Raw genomic sequence first — 20,423 nt, forward strand, 5'->3', positions numbered from 1 at the left:
GTGCAGTTTATTATTTTTTGGAAGAATAAATCTAATCGACGCTCAAATTTATCATTTTTTCCCATTTCGTAAAAATTTAGAATGATGTTATTGAATCAATTGAAAGACAAAAGAACCTACAGATTATATTTGATATGATCGAAAGTAGAAACAGAATTACAAAATTAATATTCTATGCATTCAGAGAAAGAATTTAGAAAAAAAGGGTAAATGTGTTAAGGGAAAATTTAACTTCACATTGTTTGTGTCATTCTTTTCTAATAATATAATTGCATAACTATAAAATATGCTATTTATTCAAAGAAAGTTACACCATATTAAAGTTACAATTTTTTATGGTCAACATTCACTTGTTTGTTAATAGAATATGTAACTGCCTTAGAACAATCCTATGCCATGCTGTGGCATTGTTTAGAAAAACTTACACATTTCTAATATCCTCCGTTTTCTTTGGGGGAGGATTAGATGGTTACAAAAATATAACAAAATCACATCAAGGATCACACTGGTTACTATGTAAACGAAATTGTAGGACTCTCTCACTTACCTGATATATGAGTTAACTTGTACAAGACGGTAGCTTTCCTCAGTCCCAAGATATGAACTAGAGGAATCAGTATCTGGGTTCTGCCAGAAATGATTTCGTATGGACCTGTGCTTGGAACTACTTGCAGAGTATCCAGGGTCAGAAAGCAAATCCTGAATATCTGTTTGGCCTTCAAGCATGCTCACAACTTGGGACATTTTTGGCCTGAGCGTGGGGGATGCATTGGTACACAAGAGAGCCACATTTAGCATAACCATGGCCTCCTCAGTTGAATAGTCTGATGCCAAGTCTGGATCAATCAGCTCCAGTAGATTTCCTCTCTCTTGCAAAACATATGCCTGAAAGAAGCTTGAGTTTGAGGACAGGGACTTTTATTTGATAAAAGAACGTCAGATTTCAATTTTGATGTAATTTGGCAACAGGAGTCATGTTTTACTCTAAACTAAACCAGAATGAAAATAATAATATGGCAAGGAAAAGAAGCAGTTTAACTATCTGACAAAAATCTGGTTTCAACTAAAATCATCATTGGGTCCTTTATAGATTCACCAATTCTCAAGTTGATCACTGAGTTAAGTTCTATTTCATCTTGACCCCTCACATTTCAAAATTCAGTCAATCTAACATGTTAATAAACGGTATCCCCAAAAGGTGGCATATCACTGGATCTGATAACAGTGATTTGCTAATCAAGGGGAAGGATTGGATAGATGAATTTTGAAGCTAGTTGTTTGAGATGTTGAAATTAGAATGCATGATGATGGTAGCAGTAATGTAAGGAAGTCATAATTACAATGCATGACGATTGGCAGTGTTTTCTGTGCACGCCAATAAGCTGCCTCAAAAATCAAAGAGTAAAAGAAACGTCTCTAAGGAAGGAACAAAAGAAGTTTCAAATAAATTATGATTTACCCAATCAAGAAGGTAAACGAATTCTTCATTTGGTCTGTAATTTGTATTGCTCTTTCCACTAATAGTTTCCAATATAACAACCCCAAAACTATAAACATATGCTTTGTCAGTTAAATAGCCACACATTGCATATTCAGGAGCCATGTAACCACTACAAAATAGTATCAACAAAAATCTGTAAGTATAAATCATGATAAAACAATCAAAAGAGAGTAGGTGGACAATGTGATCAACTGATCATTGGTAATGGATGATGTCATTTTGATCTTAGTCTTTCAGTTGCTATTGTAAACAAGGAGTGAATCTTTGCACCAAACTACATATGATGATTGCAACGACATATTTTGACCAGAAAACAAGAAACATGTATTAGTACGTGATAAACTTACATGGTTCCTGCGACTCGAGTGCTGATATGGGTATTATCATCTTCATTAAGTTTTGCCAAACCAAAATCTGAAACCTTAGCATTAAAATCTTTATCTAGCAACACATTACTAGTCTTTATATCCCTATGTATGATTTTTATTCTGGACTCTTCATGCAGATAAGCCAAAGCTCTAGCTATACCAAGGCAAATTTTCTTCCTGGTCGTCCAGTCCAGTTTTGCTTTGCAGGCCGGGTCTTTTCCTGCATATAACGTGATTGGGAGAGGATGATTAATTAGTTATTTGACTTGACCATAATTTTGATTCAGGTAGCAAGCAATAGTTAAGGAGGCTGAGTATGAAGCTAACCAAAAAGTGCACGTGATAAACAGTTGTTTTCCATATACTCATATATCAGTATCAACTGGTTCCCTTCCGCACAACATCCATAAAGCTTTACAAGATTGGGATGTTGGAAGTCCAGATATCATTCCTATCTCATTCACAAACTCACGGTTTCCTTGCTTAGATTTTGAGGAAAGTTGCTTCACTGCAATCACAGTGCCATCGGATAGTAGACCCTGCATCAGTAACAGTGGATATATATATATATATGTTTGCTTATTAGCATTCTAAACATGAAAATAAGGATTAACAGAACTCAGATGGGCCAAATGCATGTTCATGATTTTGCCCTTTCCTTAAAGCGCCAAGGGCTTGCTAACCAATATGTGCAGTGCATGGAACAAATCTGGAATTCTTTGTATAGAAAAACTTTTACTTTTAAGTCATATGGAGATATAGATATCTCATTGTGCACATTTAGTTTCTCAGATCAAGAAACATCAAAACTTGACTATATAGTACAAACTTGGTAATCAAGAATATAGGCAGGAGGAAGATTTAAATAGCTTGAAAACAGAACCAAAGCCGCCTTCTCCAATTTTGTTAGCAGCATCGAAGTTTTTGGTTGCTGTTTTGATTTGTCTTAATGTGAATAATCCTGTCTGCAGATCTATACCTCTGAGCTCTGGGAGGAAGTGCGAATTTGAAAGTCAGCAAAGAAACCTTATAACTTCATCCATATCATATGGTACCGTATTCCATTTTATTTCATATCAGAATGAAGTTTGCTCTACTAAAATATGCCAAGGCAACCAATGGCAGCTCAGTTTGGTTGTAAAATATTCAACACCTCTCAAACATGATCTCAAGTTTGAAACTTGTGAAAAAAAAGGTTACATTGGGCGAGTTTCTCCCAATTGGAACCCAGCCCAACTTAAATCCGTATTACTTAGTAATACCAGGTCCTGACTTTTTTTTTTTTTTTTTTTTGCGAAAAAGAATTTCGGCAGAGCATGGTGATGATATATCCATACCTTTATACACGGAGCCTTTGCCTCCTAGCCAGCCCTCCCACCTCATGATACCTAGGAGCATCAGAAGAAGAAGCAGGAGAGCAGCTAATATGGCAAATGCCACTATAATAAACGTTCTCTTTCCAATCCCCGGTGATGGAGGGGTAAAATCTGCACAAAAGAAATACTTGTAACTTTCATGGGAAGCAAAAGCATAAAATTCAATCTCTTCCCTTTGCCTACGTATTTATCTTTTCTTATGCAATTACTAGACATGGAAGGATCCCAACTCAAATGGATGCCAAGGATGATCATTCAATTCAAGACATAAAGCTGGGAGATGATGTACGTGATCTGCCATTTGTCTAGCAATTTGGTAAATCAAAGAAATAGCAAACTGTAGGCAAGAACAAAGATCTTAGGAGTAAATTTTATACTCTTCTTGCAATTCTATCATATTTCTTTTCACTTTCATATAGTTCTGTCTTCAGTCAATCCATGGCTAGTTTGAGATCTGGATATATATTGATATGATTGTTCTTTTTTTACAATTATAATCTTTTTACAGCATAAAATTTGAGAATTATCATGGAGCTCTTGATGTCATGTTATTTATTTAATTAATATATACACGTTTAGAAGCTGTCATTGCATATATCTTGGTTCAGTATCTTCAATCTAAAGCCATAGTTAGGGACTCTGTCAAGCATAGAAAAACACTATCATAAAGATTTAAAACATTGTACTGACTTACTAGGATCTACTGATATGGCGGATATCAGAGGTCCATAAATTCCTCTTGTGGGTATGCCAGTTGTCCCCTTTCCAGCGTAGTAAAAGTGAATTTTCAAAGTATGTTTTGTGACTGTAGCGTTGAATACCTTCACAATTGGCTTTCCAGTCCCACCAGCTTCTTTCTCAATATTGAAGTCCTTTAGGACCAACTTCCCCTTCATTTAACACATTCCTTCCACATAAATACACAATTCTGTGGAATTCAATTGTTTAACATTTGTGAATCGCATAGACAACAGATACCTGGATGTAGACATTGAATACACGCCTCCCAAGACTGTAAAATGATCTGCAGTTGATAAAAATAATCTCTGCAAAGTGGAGCTTAATAGTGTAGTTTCCATTCATTAGACAGAGTCCATAGTATGTGAGAGAAAGGGGAGACAAACGAGCTGTCGTGTACAGTTCTGAACTGGGAGCAGAAACACACAGAAGTTTGGATGTGTTGGTCACAATATAGGGATCAGATTCAATATCATTGTCCATGAAGTTCCCAGTGCTGCTGAGAGCCCAATTCCGACCAGAGTAAAACATTGAAGCGCCTCTTTGTTCTTTGTCCCTTTCATAAATAGTACCATTGATATTTGCTTCCTTTCCACCACAATTAATGTGCAAGGAGTAATCTGTTGAAAAAACAAAATAAACCAGGGTTGGCAGAAACAAATCTTCATAAATAATAAAAATTCAAAACAAACATAAATGATTTTCATTGGAATCTTGCTGTCATCTGCTCGATACTTCCTATACTCTGAAAGTTTGTAAAACATTGGGAGTACCAAGCGACTAATGAGTTAAAAGCTTCAGCAAAGACATTACATCATTCTAACATAAAGATTACCGTATCATCCTCCTGCTTTGAGTTTCTAAGAGATTTATCTGTAAATACTCCATTTCCAAAGGAGACTCCATATATAGAAAAAACAACCAAGAATCAATTCAATAACATACGAACTATTAGAGGGAGGGGGTTTCTGTCCTATCATCATCTCTCTCCTTTCTGTCTCTCTGACCACTGAAGGACCCTTCACTAATTATTCTTGTTAAAGAAAATGAAGTGGCTATAAAAATTGTGTGCAAATCCTCCATCTCCAAAGAAGACACCCCATATAGAAAAACCAACCAAGAACAGGTTCAACTATATACGATCTATCAGGAAAAGGGTTTCTATCCGATCATCATCTCTCTCATTTTTGTGTCTCAGACCACTGAAGGACCCTTCACTAATTAAGCAAAATCATGAAATAGGACTTCTTTACCACTCTAGTCCTTTCTCGTTATGTAGTTACCTTCAGCTGGAGACTTCTCATCAAGTATTTAAAAAGAAAAAAAAAAAAGAAAACTAAATTGCAAGTTTCATAGCATGAATCATTATCGAGAAGTATCCGCGCAGATAAAACTACCTGAAAACCATAAAGTATGATTACATACATTGGCTGTCTGAATCAGAGCATGGAAAGTCCTTTTTCAAGCATGCGTGAACATTTTTTCTGCAACAAGGAATGAAATTTAAGATCATGTCTTGAATGTAAAATTCAAAGCTACGATTAAAGAACGCATGGCTGGTGGAGAATTCCATGATTAAAGAATGTAAAGGGTGAGACTCAATATTCCAAGCATAAAAGCCTTACTGTTTATCCACAGAAAAAGAGTAGCTCTCCACTAAATTTCTGGAAAAATAATCGAAAATTTGTCACTGTTATAGACTTATAAGCACTGCAGGATAAACAGAAATCACAGCATGAGTGAAACTCACACAGTCCCTCTTGGACATTCAACCGGACTTGAGCTCTCCCAGCTAAAGTTATTGTCAGAAACATCACTGCAGCACAAAATATATAGAAAATTGTTTATATCATCAATAGTTTAACGTTCCCCAAGAAGATCTATAAAGAAACTCAACTGCAAGAAGCTCAAAACTAAGGCAAAATTTGTTTCTGACTGATGTATTCACTTTGTTCATTGAAGACAAGATTAAGATAATATAGAGAAGAGCAAAACGCAATTAGTTAACATACACATTTGTATTTTTTCCAAGAACCCAGCTAGGTATAGTCCCTGTTAGTTTGTTCCCAGTGAGGTACCTACATTAACAAGGTAGTTTTGTTTTATTTGAAATGGGAATGAGATGTTTGAACAAGACGTTTTACCCATTCGATCCACTTACATGAAGTCTGCTTTATCGAATTGGGCAAAAGAGGCAGGTATCCTTCCAGTCAACTCATTGAAACTCAAGTCTCTACAGAAATCATAAATAAGCATTAACTTAAGGATGAAAAATAAACCAAACAAGTTATATCATCACAAAAGAGTCCACAAAACAGATGTAAGATCAGCTTATTCATGTTCATGCTATGAAATCTCTATTCATCACTATGAAATTTGCATGTGTTTACAATTGTCTTTATTGCAGAAGAGATTAATTCTTTTCATTAAAAAAAGTACAAAGAGAAGCCCTAATAACAAACTTTTCAAGCGAAATTTATTGAAAAAAAGCATGCCTGTTTGGACTTTTCATCCATTTTTGATCTTGTGATATCTTAACACCCAGAAGAAATCGTGAAATATGAGTAAACTATTTAAAATCCTGAGTCTTGAAAGCCATTTGTTGAACTACTTACAAGACTTTCAGTTTGTTCATTTTCCCAGTGTACTCGGGGATCTCTCCTTTAATTAAGCATTTCCTCAGTATGCTGCATTATAATACCAAGTCAAAATAAAATATAGTTACTTTTGAAAGAATTATATAAGAGAAAATATTTAAGCTGAGCTTACAGGGTCCTTATTGATTTCATGTGACCCAATGATGGGAAAGATGAGCCTCTACCTTTCAGGTCAGTTATCCTCCTAAAAATTGAAGAGCAAAACAGTTACTCAATATATTCATCTTCTATGACAAACAAAAATGAAGAATTACATTTTCATACAAATCACTTAATCTTCTCAAGGCAGAAATGCTGGAAGGGATGGGTCCCTCAAGTGAGCAACCCTCAATATGCCTGTAAAAAGAAGTGTGATATGAAAAATAAACTACAAAAAATATTGGAGTAAAAAAAAACTCGCATGATAGAATCTTACAGCTTTTCAATCGACGTCAATTTGCTAATGAAATCTGGTATCCTCCCAGAGAAAATATTGTCACTAATCCTCCTAGAAATGTAGTTTGAAAAGTTAGAAAGCAAGCTAGGAACTGCCACAATTGGACAATAAATTAACCCAAAGAAATTGGATGAGAAAATGTAATTTCTATTTTGCTCATTGATTGGAAGCAAGTGATCATCAATTAACCTAGGATCCTTCTGCAATTCACATTGACGAGCAAATGGATCCTATATTAAATATGTGTGCGTGTATGAGTGGTTGTCAGTGTTTGTCATTGTTGCTTATTTATCCACTAAGAATATAAGTTTCATTAGCTGAGTAGCTTACATAATATGGATTAAAAATTAATGATCAATATATCATATAAAAATCTAAAAAAATTGCAATATTTATAAGCCATGGCCATTTAATTCTTAACTCCACGCAAGACATTGGCCTCATGATCTAGTTTTGATAAAGAAGCAAAGACTTACAAATCAATCAACTTGGTCAACTTTGAAAGCCCCACCGGCAATTCTCCTGTGAATGCATTTGATGACAGAATGCTAAAACACATTATATTGTCCATGTTATTAACAGTAGAGAATGATAAGTCAGGGGAAAAATAGCATTGGCATCGTCTAAGTAAAGGTTTAAAGGAATTACATTTTTTCTAAGTTGACAAACTTTCCAATCTCTGGAGGAAGGGGGCCTGAAAATAGATTTCCTTCAATACTCCTGTAACATATACACAGATACTTTCTTCAAATAAGGAAACAGAAGCAATTTGTAACTACACTAAACTAGCAACACTGTAGCAGCTATGCCAGGCTGACCCTAGGCAACAGCAAAGACTCTGTCTAGAAAAGAAAAAATTCAGATGGAAGAAAAGGCTTCAGCTTAATTAATAATGAATAAATAAATGCGGGTTAGCTATTAAATTGGTAGACCAAATTAATAAGATATCTCAAATGGTGTACATGCAAAACCGCAAATAAACAAAACTTTGAGGGAAATAGAAGATGGTTCTCAACATACAGGTTTCTGAGGGTTGTGATATCGGTGAGAACTTTAGGAAAAGGACCTGATAACTTGTTCCCCATAAGAGAGTTGCATATTCATTGACAATAACTGATAAACTGAAGTTGATTTACTTATACACAAGCTATTTAAGAGAAATACAGTGGAAGAAGAGAGAGCACAGAGAAAGGTTCTTACAGCTCATCCAAGTGCATGGTAGCCCATTGCTGAGGTACAGAACAGTCAAGATGTTACGACTAAGGTCCCTGTGTGAAAGAAGGTGCAGCAAAGATTAGGAAGCTTGACCAATCCATTTTGAATATAAAGATGGCATTGTGACAGAGACACCAAAGTAACAAAGAATCATTTATAAGTTTCGCAAGCGAGGATTGGTTTATCTCACAATCTCTTGATATGCTGAAGCTTTGAAAACTCTGGTGGAAGAATACCAGAAAGATTCTGAGCCTTCAAAAATCTGCAGATATAGAATGTGAAATAAAGTAAAATTTAGAACTAATGTTGGGCAAGAACGTCTTGTGAGATAAAGGTTCATAATCTGGGTTGCTAATGTGTGTTAAATTTCAAGAATACAACACATTGATTGCAACCTGTTTCGTGAATAGGAAAGGTCAATTCCAAATTATGAGAACTTCAAAAAAGACAGAAAAGACTAAGACAAAGTAAATTCAATTATGAATTTTCATGATTAAATTGCTGCCTGACAATTGAACTGTCCTGGCAGCTTCAAAATATTTGTTCACATATACCTTAGGCTATGAATGTATTTTATGTTTCGATTATATGATTATCTTAAAACATGAATCCATTATTTCTTTTCTTTTTTGTCACAGAAGTATTTCTCAATTCAAATCTCGGCTTTTTTTTTTTTAATTATGATTACATATACAAAAGAAACAAAACAACAAGCAGATGAGAGTGAATCTTGGGAACCCCAAATCTGATTCCAACCCTTTTTGTTGGGCTGAACATAACACCTGGAGTCTTTTTACAATTCAAAAATCATGGAATTTTCTAAAATCCAAAAATGTGTGAACACTGCGAAGTGGTTCGTAATAATAATAGCTAAACTTATAAACCTTCTCTCCAGTCCCCTCATGAAAGCCACAAGGTACTAGTGCTATGTGTACCGTAGAACACGAGACACATCACAAAGTACTATTACCTAGTGATATCAGGCCATGATAGGAGAATCAGAGAGAGTCTGAACGTGAAAATGAAGTATCAACTCTAGCTGTATCTTTCAAAGATTATAGAAACCTAGAATTTTAATTTTTTTTTTCAGTTGACAACATTGTTCACTCATTACCTACTAGAGATTTCTTTTTTTTTTTTTTTTTTGGGACAAAGTAGAGATGTTACTTCGTCCTATTTTCTTTTTTTTTTTGGTCACTGAGAGGAAACACATACGAAGAGTCAAACTTCAGGCTGTCTTTTGAAATCTCTTTAAATATGGAATAGGTTTAATCTTAATATATATATATATATGTATGTATGTATATGATTTTTGTTATCTTTCATGTAAAAATGTTAGTAACGTTTGGAGAATGTGATTTTTCCTAAAAATTTGCTCACCGTTCATTGTTTATTCTTGCTTTGACCAGCTAGTTAACTTCAAACTTAGACACTTTAGAGCCGTCCGTCTTTAATGACAAATCACGGTCAGGACAAGGAAGAAATCAATCCACGGTTTCTTTGACCAATTGGAATCCTTCTTTTTAATTTAATGATAAAATAAAACATTACAAATTTGTCGGAGGGCAAAGTATTTAAGCTACCTTTTTCTAGATACAAGAATAGAACCATGTAAATCAGATTTTGACTGAACATACTTTATGGAATCAAAATTAAAGTTCAGCCTCCATAAACAGGGCCTTCATCAACCCAAACTCGAAAGCAGGATTCATTAGCACATCCATGTGGCCCTGACCCATGTTATCCCAACAAATGAAATTAATGCCTGTCACACTATCATTTTAGTCATAAAATAGCGGTTAAATTTATCATTGAAATTTGGCAAAAAAAAAATCATTGAAATCCTTCATAGCCACAAAATAATTATAAAGTCTATACTATAAGTAGAGAAAATATAAAATAATCTTAATCAATAATCATGGTTTTTTAAAAGTTTTTCAATGCATGACTGCAGAAATATAGAAAATCCAAATTTAATTTGATGTCTAATCTACATTTTATTTTACATAGTCAAAAAAAGAAAGAGTTATTCTTAAGAGGTAAATTTTTCTTTTAAATGACACTAAAGTTGCAATAGTTCAGCTGGCTCAATCATCAAGATACAAGTGGAAATTTACAGATAACCTTACTAGCTGGCCAAAATTCTAGAACTTGTTTTAGAATTGGTTCATGGTCAAAGAATAAAATTTAATAAGTACAGGCGTAGCGCTAACATTCCATTAATTAAATTTTCATATTTCAATATTTCCAACTAAAAGAAAAAAGAAAGAAAGAGCTTTTCAGTAGGAGGGGCACGAGAAGACTTGATGAAAGTTTGAAAACTACAAGTATATGTAATTAACATCCCAGACAGGTGAAGATCTCCATCAACCATGGCTGGAAAAAAAAAGAAAAAGAAAAACTGTCTTCTTCAGTTCTTCCAGCTCTGGTCCACGCGTGATTCTACGTGAAACTGTGCCTTGCGTTTTTTCCTATTATTATTTCAGTTTTTCTCTTTAAATATTGATATTGATGAAAGGTTAATTATCCCCCCAATTTAAATCTCAATCAAAGTGTATAAGAAGCATATTTTAGAGAGTGAGCAAAATATATATATATATAAATATAATGGATAGCAAATGAAATTTTTAAAATTGAACTGATTATTAGATAGGCAAAAAAAAAGAGTTAGTTTATAATTGATAATTTGATCATAGTTAGATTATAGTCGAATGAATTGTAATTATATATATAAAAATATTAATTTTATATGCTGAATTTTTTTACAACATTAAAAATGTATAAAATAATATAAAAATATGATATAATTTATAGTTTTGACTTTTGATAAAAATGATAATCATATAACCAAAATAATTAAGTGATTATAAAGATACAACTTTTTATAATTTTAAAATTAAAAAATTAAATTATTTTAAAATAAGTTTAATCCATTCGACATATTAATTCTTATAAGTTTGCCAGTTGACTCATTTCACTAGTCTATAAAAAATTAAGTGTTTGGTTTTTAATCAAAAGTTTGTTGATTAAAACTTCATTTGATAAAAATTAATTTGATGAAAGTTAGTTATTATAACAAAATTTGTGTTTAAATAATTTTTTTTAAAAGTTCATTTAGTAAATTAAAAATTGCCCAGATTATAGTAATAATTGAGTAAAAAAAAAAGAGAGTCAGAATTAGTTGATGATAGAATTATGCAAACTAAAACTATCTAAAGTTAAATTTAAAGAATGTATTTTAAAATTTTTTAAATATGTTTTTTTAAATCAACTTTGAAAATAATTCAAAAAAAACAAATAATTTTTATATTTTTAAATTTTCAAAGATTCTTTTTAAATATAAAACGTAGGTAACTAAACATAACCCTAAAATTCATGAACATTTTCATTCTGCCCAGTCTTAAATGCATGAACAGTAAGAAAAATTTTCAACTATCCAAGAAAAGAAAAAATAGAAATAAACTGAGAGTTTGAGACTGAGAGTGAGAGGGGGGAGAGAGAGAGAGCAGTACATGCGTACAACATAACAAGATGAGTTGTTGTTGAAGGAGCAATCACAGATGACAGAGCTTGCAAAGCCTTTCCAATCATCTGACACATTCCATCTACCTCTTCCGCTGCAGGGATCTACCCCAAAGTCCCCCTCCTTCTTCCCCAGCTTCTTCCCTATCTCCTTCAATGCCTTCACTGCGTAATTCAAAAGCCAGATTCGCTAATTCATCAAACCCAGCAAGAAAGACAAACCCCAACTCAGTCAACATTAATAAAGAGATGGAGAAGCCGAAACCAAATCAATATCTGATGTTTCTTCTGTCTAGAAACCAGAGATTGGCAACAAAGTGTCCACGATCTTTTGATAAAAGGAACCCGAATGAATCAACAAAGATGATAGAAGATAAAGAAGCGGAAGCAAAAGTAATCAATCTTTCATTTTTCAATAGAGATTCTGATAGAAGCAAAAAATCAAACAAGTGAAGTACATGGTAAACAATTGGGTGTTCGTTTACCTTCATCGATGCTGAACTTGGGTGTGGCAGCGAAAGCCATTTGTGGGAGGAAGATGAAGACTGAAGTGGTGGCAAGAAGGAGAAGGGAAAGCAGAAGATTCGGACATCCCAAATTGAGCTTCATGAGAACTCGGAGATTGGAGCTCACTGTTTGTGAAGCAGAGCAGAGAAGAGAGAAGAGTCACACTTATTTATGAGATGAAAATAGGCAAAGATAGACGTTGACGCAGCTTGGGAGGTACTAGACTCCCAATTAACGTGACAAAATAATAGTATATATAAAGTTAAAAATCATTTTCATGCAGAAGTGGAATACACAAGGGCAGTTTTTTTTAGCCTTTTTAATTTTTTTAGATTTACAATATATCAAGTGCTTCTCTGCGCTTTTGGATTTTTTTTTTCTCTCCACTTTCTTTTCGTTATGCTTCTATTATAAACTTGATTTATTTAGATCAATTTTTAATAATACCCTAGCAATCCTCCGATTTTTATTAACAAACATATTTACCTGGAAAATTAAGGAACTTTTAATAATATTTCATCAACCAATAAAATCATTAGTTTTATGAAAATTCATGTTACATATTTTTTACCCTTAATTCTAATATATAATAAGTAAGAACAAGGTCATATCACAAACACAAAAATCTTGGTCAATAAATATAAGGGTAAAATGAAAAAATTATAAATACTAAGTTGTTTATATATTAATTAGTTGAAAAATAATACTTATATTTTAAACCGAGCAGGTATAAATTTTCACATTATAGTAGTTATTTGTGAAAATAAAAATAATTAATATTTTCATTTATTTTGTAAATACTAAGTTATTTGCATTTTATCTGTTCATATAAAAATAATTAATATTTTCATTTATTTTGTAACAAATGTATAAAAAAACATGCAACAAACATCTTCGCCAATAAATGATTCAGTTTACTAAATAAATATACAATTTATACAGTTATAAATAGTAACTAATACTATAAAATAATTTTAGGATAAATGAGCACATTGTTCTCTAAATTCTAAGTCCAGTATTACCATAAACTTTAAACTTTTTTATTGTGCAAATTATCCCCTCAACTTTTAAAAACGATGCAATCTAGCTTCTGTCATTAATAAAAGTTAATTTTAATTATTAATTGATTATAAAATGACGGAAAAAGAGTTTAAAAATTACAACAAAGGGGACAAAATTTTTTAGTCCTTTTCTATAGTTTTTTGAGTTCTTGTCTATAATTTTTGGGTCATTTATTATAATTTTTGAGGTCTTTTTATGTTATTTTATGATCAACTAATAGATTAAAGTTAACTTTTGTTAATGATAAAAGCTAAATTACATCATTTTTAAAAGTTGAGGGTATAATTTGTATAATAAACGAGTTCAAAATTTATAGTGTTATTGAACTTAAAATTTAAAACTCATTTACCCATAATTTTATTCTCTCGTGAATTGAATAGGGGGTTGATGGTTTTTTTTTTTTTGAATAAGGATCAATTTCATTGAAATAAAATGAAATACATATAAAAAATTCCAAAAATCATCCAAGGTGAATTCGGGCTTCGAGTTCTATTAGCTTTAATTTACACAAGAACACAAGCCAACAATTAAAACAAGAACATAACAAGTTGACATCTGGATGGTTTTGACAAAAACATAAATAAAAAATTTTAAAAGAACCATTGTAGGTGATATGTCGAACTTCAGACCAGTGGCTTTGCTGACGCCTCAAATTTGAGAATGCTCTTTTCCATCATCCTATAGGATTTGCATTTCTATTTAAAAGCCAATAGTAAGAAATCTCTGATAAAAAATATAAAATATTTTTTAAAAAGTTAGATAATTAAAAATGTAAAAAAATTTTAATTTTTCAAGATATAATCATTATTTTTAAAAAAAAAATATTTATACTAAATAGACCACTTTATATTTTTTAGGAAAAAGATACCTAATAGGGATAAATATAAAAAGATATAATAGTTTAAAAATAATTAACTATTTTATTTAGGATGAGATTTGATTAAAAATATTTTATATTTTTGTAACGAAAGGAATATATTTATTCTTTTGTTCATGAGCACTAACAGATACAAAACAATAATATGCTGTCTTACAAATCCATGTCGTTTATTTTTTTCATTCATAAATAATTACTACATAATATAATATTTTTTTCATACCATAATATAAATCATATTTAATTAATTCATAATTTATTAACAGTGCTATTTTAAATTTTAAATTTTTAAAAACGTTTACAACTTTTCATTTATATTGTTATTAAATATTACATATAAAAGCTTTATTAATAGTAATTAAAATTTTAATAATAAGGATGTAATTAAAAAATAAATATAAAATTATTTAGTACTTTATATTTTACATTAAGTAAAGTTTATAGAAGATATTTGTACTCACTATCAAAAGATGCGAAGCTTGTCGGAATAACAAGTCGAGGCTTGTTGTTGTGGACGATACAAGTGGACAATATAGCTCACAAGATGTAAAGCACTTTGTTGAGGGCCATGCGGTTTTGGAAAAAATGAATGTACGATTGTCCCATCATGGTCAGATGCATCATTAAAATCAATTCAAATAAATCCTACTCAATAAAAATATGCAAGCATGTTTATTATTATTATTTTTTAATATAAGGTTACCGAGAACCCATGCAGGAAAAGATTACAAATCAAATCACATTAGATTTTAAGTGAGATTTGCATCCTGACAGATGATTAAAAATGATGAGCATATGTGTTTATTTATCACCTTTGCCACCTTCATAGTATTTATTTACTATTGTACTTGCATGTAACTATGTAAGAAGATCCATAGGGAAAAAGGCAAAAATGAGGAGCACGTGGGGACATGTAAAAGATAGTGACAAAAAAAGAACGCGCTTTTTTTTTCTTTTCTATTTTTTGTTTGTTTGTTTGATATCCAAAGAATGCGCTTTTATCCGAATAACATGATGGCCATAATACGCATTCATTGCTTATATATCACTCATTGAGACACCATTCCCAGTTTTCTTTCCTTAAAAAATTTGAGTCTATTAACTTATAAATATTGCCATGAAAACGATATTTAACTATCTATAAATTCATGAAGTGTTATCAGTTTTAAAAATGAAATATTTAAAATTTTTTTAGTAATGATGAATATATATTTTTGATAGTATTTAGAATTGTTATTTGTATTTATAAACCTCTAATTACATGATTTTTTTTTCATTTGTTAGGGTACTTCTTTATGAAAATATTCTTGTAAATTAAATAAAATGATATGTTACAGTTTTAAACATCTTGAATAACATTATGAAATATCAATGATAACTTAATTTTTACAATTTAACTTGTTAGCGATTTTGAAACCAAAATATTTGGTTATGAGTATTATAAATTTCGAGACTCTTTCTTTTGCCAGCAATATGAATTTTTGGACTTCAAGAGTCCCTCTTCTTACAAATAATCGTTATTATTATTTTATTATTATGCTTCAAATGAATGCATAATACGTGATTAATATGCTTTCTTTAATTACAATTGAATTTATTTTAAAATTAGTCTCATAACCATATTTAAAAAATATTAATTTGAACATATAATCACACATAAATGAACATGTTTAAACAGTGAGTTCTACGAAGAAGCGAGGAGTTTTTGAGTGGCTCCCAAATTATATCGTGGATATATACTTCTTCAATACAATTTGCATGTTGTAAAATTTTAAAATATTATATTTTATAACTAATTTATTAAAACGAGTACTTTTATTTAAAAAAAACAAGAAATTGCGTTAAAAATTTTAATAATTTGTAGACTTGATTGATAATTTGAATATCGATAGGGAAAGTTGACAAGTCACCTGCCAGCTTACTTCGATATATCATTGCAGCTTCCCAATTTGGACCGTCCTCCTGCTTTGACTGAATGCTGAATTTTTTTTAAAAGTTTGAGAAGACAAAAATGTTAGTATTTTAATTTTAAAACATTTAAATTAACAATATTTAATTTCAAAAGTTTTTTCAAAATTTTACAAATTATTTTGTTGTATTATAAACTTTTACAATTTAATATAATACAAACAATTTGAAATTTTTAATTAAGCCTGACGACGAAACTTTATCATTTATGTGTCTAAGATAATGTGCGTATCTCGTTGGATGGCACAAAAAATGAAGTTTGTCTAATCCAGTGGCTTATTTGTATTTTTTAAAATTACTTTTACACTCATTTTATAAATTCTTAAGCATCAAAATATGATGAAAATTAATATTTTTTAAGACTTTAATACTTAACCCTTTATACTTAATATATTTTTATCCAATCCAAACAAGTGAATTTTAATATTATCAAAAAGAATTTATTTTGGAGTAAATAATTTAAAAAAGATTAAAATTCACGTTTTAATTTGATTGAAAACATGCACCTTGAATATATAAACTTAAGCATATAATTTTTTTTTCAATTTTTTTTGTAAACTTGATATATATAAGGATTCATGATAAATCACATGTGATTTTTAGTTTTGTTAAAATAAATTTTTTATTTGCTGACATTATCATGCGCACTTTATATATATAAAGCTGTTATACTTTAATCTTCTAGTGTGCATATAAATTTTCGATTAAAGTATCCTCTACCAATTCTTTTGCATTTTGTTTTTTTATGGAGAGCATCTTAGTTAATTAAATGAGTATAGAAAATTTTGATAGTAAAAGGATATACTAGCCCTATTATAGAATACTTGATGTAGTATTAATTATATCATTTCAATATTACTCCTATTTTTTTAGCTGAATGATAATTATATATTAAATTGCAAGCAAACACTCAAGACAATAATGCACAAAGCAAAAATAAATACAGAAAGTTCAAGCCAGAGTAGGAAATTTATTTTTTTTATTTAAATAGATATAAAATTAAAAGTTTATGTCATTTTAAATAAATTTAATAACTTAACTATCTTTCCTTGATTTTGGTAAGGTAATTAGTTATGCTTCATAATAAATACCAAAAAGAGCATGTGTGTATGCAAGAGTAATTTTAGTAAAATTTATAGCCAGTATGCATCATTCATACAAAAACAAACAAAATTCTTGAGATATATTGGCCAAATGAAAAGCTCATGCTTATTTAACATAATCAGCTGTTGAAGTTTTTTCTATCAACAAAAATTAAGGTAAATTGAGTATCATGAGAATCAAGGCATGTCTCTATTCTAAACAAGAAAAGGAAAAAAAAAAAAAGCTTACAAAGGCAATTAAAAATTTCCATCAATAATATTTTCATATTGGTGGCGAGATTCGAAATTACAACATTATAAATTATGCAAGTTAAATTTATAAAAATGATATATTCAATGTTCCTGGAGTTCATTTAACATTTTAAAATTATTTCATGAAAAATGATGATAAATAACAAATATGTGGTAACTACTAATTTATATTGGTATGAGTGACATGAATCCCAGAACATTATTAGAGAAGCAAAAGTAAGTAAATAAAATTTTTATAATATTTAAACATACATTTATATTTAATTAAAATATATCCTATGCTTGCACCAAAATAACGGGTGGGCCGAGCCTAAATATTCCAAAAGGGGGCACGCCATGGAGAGGGGGATATGGGCCCTTTGAGATTTATTTTTATACAAGTAATTTGTGGAGTCATGTAAAGTATATTTTTAATCTTCTAATTTTATATAATATTTTAATTTAATTTTTTAATTTTATAAAGTATTTTTTTAGTTCTTTAACCCTAACATTGTTAATTTCAAGTGATTTTTGTGTGTCAATTACTGTTATTTTTTAAAAAATTAAACTTAATATGTCAACATTTGAGAATATTTTATCAATATTTAAAAGTTCAATATAAAAATATGTTAGTATAAAAATAATAATATTGGAATTAAAGAATTAAAATGATACTTTATAAAGTTAAGAAATTAAAATAAAATATTATATAAAATTAAAAGACTAAATGTATAATTTAGCCAAAAAATATAATCAAAAAATAAAAAAATGAAGTTACAGTCCTTATACTTTTTCTAAATTTTAAATTAAATTTTTATAATTTATTTTATTTTAATCAAGCCTTTACATTTGATGTGTTAAATATGTTAATCCTTGAAGGTTAAAATTAATAATCAATTATTAATTTTTTCAAAAAAAATTTGCTTTAGAGTTTATAGAAAATTTAATTTAATAATTTTAAAAAAAATTAAAAATTAATTTAATACACTTTATAAATTTTTAATAACTTTTTATGAAAATTTTACTAGTATAAAAAATATTTAAAAGACAACCTAATTATATAAATTTTGAGTTATAAAAATTATCTAATTAATTCTAAATTTATATAATCATTTAATAAAAATATAAAATTTCTTAAATTTTTTTATAGAAAAATTCAAGTATTTTAATTTTCAAGGGTTAAAAAATTTAATTAATCAAACTATATGGATTTAATCAAAACAAAATAAATTGTAGGACCTAATTCAAAATTGAGAAAAACTATAAGAGATAAATTAGTCAGTATAATTTATCCTTATTTGTACTTAAAATTTATTAATTTAATAAAATAATTTTAAATTATTTTTAAAAAGCTTACCTTTATATTTTATTCTACAATTTATTATCTTATACATATAAAATTAAAAATTAAAATTTTTAACTGATAATTTATTAATTTGAGTAAATTAAATTTTGATATAAAATTCATTAGGTTACTTATATACTTTGTCTAAATAATTTTTTTAACTTTATTGTTTATCTAACACCTATATATTATTTTTACTAAAAATCTTATCTCCACTATCAATTTTTACTATGGATCCTACACAATCTTTTAAAATATAAAAATCTTATTATTCTTTTATACATTGTCTAAATTTTTAAAACTTACAAATGAATATATATATATATATATACAGGGCTGTGTGAAGATGTTTTGAAGCCTAAGAAAAAATTATTAATAAAAGCTAACATGTATAATTGTCCCTTAAAAAAAATGCACTCATCATTTTTTACAAAATTATATATTTATTTTTCATACATCTAGCTTCACTTATTTATATTTATAATATTGTTTTGTTCTTAATGAGAGTTGTAAATATTTTATAATAGTTATTTATTTTTTATACATCAGTTGTTTATTTTTTCTATGTCAATTGTTTTTATTTGAGGAGATTGGTGTTATTTGTGTCATTTTTTTCAAAAATTTAATTTCAATTTAGCCTGAATGGGGACTCACAAGGACTAAATTGATATTTCAAAAGTTTAGGGGGTCGACTGTTAAGAAATTTGATCAAGGGGGCTGCAGTAAAATTTTTTCAAAATAATTTTTTATCTTTATTAGAAGGTATTTGTGAGAACTTATTAAATTTAAAATAAAATTAATAAAATTTAAATTTTTTTAATTCTCATAAAATATATTAAAAATAACTTGTAAATAAGACAAGTGAAATATTTGATTATCTTTTATCAATTTGCCCAAACACTTCAATGATCGCTCCAGGTCCTTCCATTGCTTCACCTTCTATGATGAATTATCATGTTTTTAGGAACCAACATTAATTTTAGCATTTTGTTTATAAATAAAAAACAAAATATTTTTTAAAAATTTTTGTGACAATCCAAATCCGTCCTTTCAGGGCACCAACAGTCCTGCACGGGCACCAACTTCATTGATCATTTGTACACTGCGTTTATTCGACAAGGAATTTTAGCATATCCTTATATCGTCTATCCAATTTGATGGACTTTTTCTAAATTAGATTTCTTAAATAAAAATTGATCCGAAAAAAATGTGAAGTGTGAACGTGTGATTGGGTTCCAACTTCCAAGTGTCCATCCGCTTTGCAAATGCAATGCCAAGCAAAGAACCAAGAGATTGTCGTCAATGGCTCATGGCTGTGTCCACTATTATTGCAAACGACAAGAATAATAAACTATAAATCGACCATGCTAAAGCCTGAACTGAGGAAACCTTGTTCGCCATTATTAAAAAGCCTGTTCATGGGGGACATGGACGGCTCAAAGTCCCAACATCAATTAAAAAGGAATTGAAATGGGACCCAGCCACGTGAAAACTGATAAGAAAAAAAGTAACCAAAG

General features: G+C 29.7%; 1 protein-coding gene across 1 annotated transcript; it reads right to left on the bottom strand.

Moving 5' to 3' along the window:
* Positions 1-317: 317 nt before the first annotated feature.
* LOC129301556 (probable LRR receptor-like serine/threonine-protein kinase At1g07650) lies at positions 318-12,506 on the bottom strand. The gene is given in 26 exon segments (XM_054940117.1): positions 318-885; positions 1,460-1,610; positions 1,849-2,089; positions 2,197-2,302; positions 2,304-2,410; positions 2,741-2,857; positions 3,207-3,356; positions 3,940-4,135; positions 4,224-4,603; positions 5,409-5,467; positions 5,609-5,647; positions 5,734-5,799; positions 5,996-6,061; positions 6,145-6,216; positions 6,599-6,670; positions 6,753-6,824; positions 6,905-6,976; positions 7,056-7,127; positions 7,553-7,624; positions 7,725-7,796; positions 8,097-8,189; positions 8,277-8,319; positions 8,322-8,344; positions 8,482-8,553; positions 11,804-11,978; positions 12,299-12,506. Coding segments are annotated over 26 exon segments (3,054 nt in total). The 5' UTR covers positions 12,423-12,506; the 3' UTR covers positions 318-543.
* Positions 12,507-20,423: the final 7,917 nt, after the last annotated feature.

This window comes from Prosopis cineraria, unplaced genomic scaffold (assembly GCF_029017545.1).
Source record: "Prosopis cineraria cultivar Desert tree isolate PC_DT_omini unplaced genomic scaffold, ASM2901754v1 PC2, whole genome shotgun sequence".
NCBI classification, from domain to species: Eukaryota; Viridiplantae; Streptophyta; class Magnoliopsida; order Fabales; family Fabaceae; genus Prosopis; species Prosopis cineraria.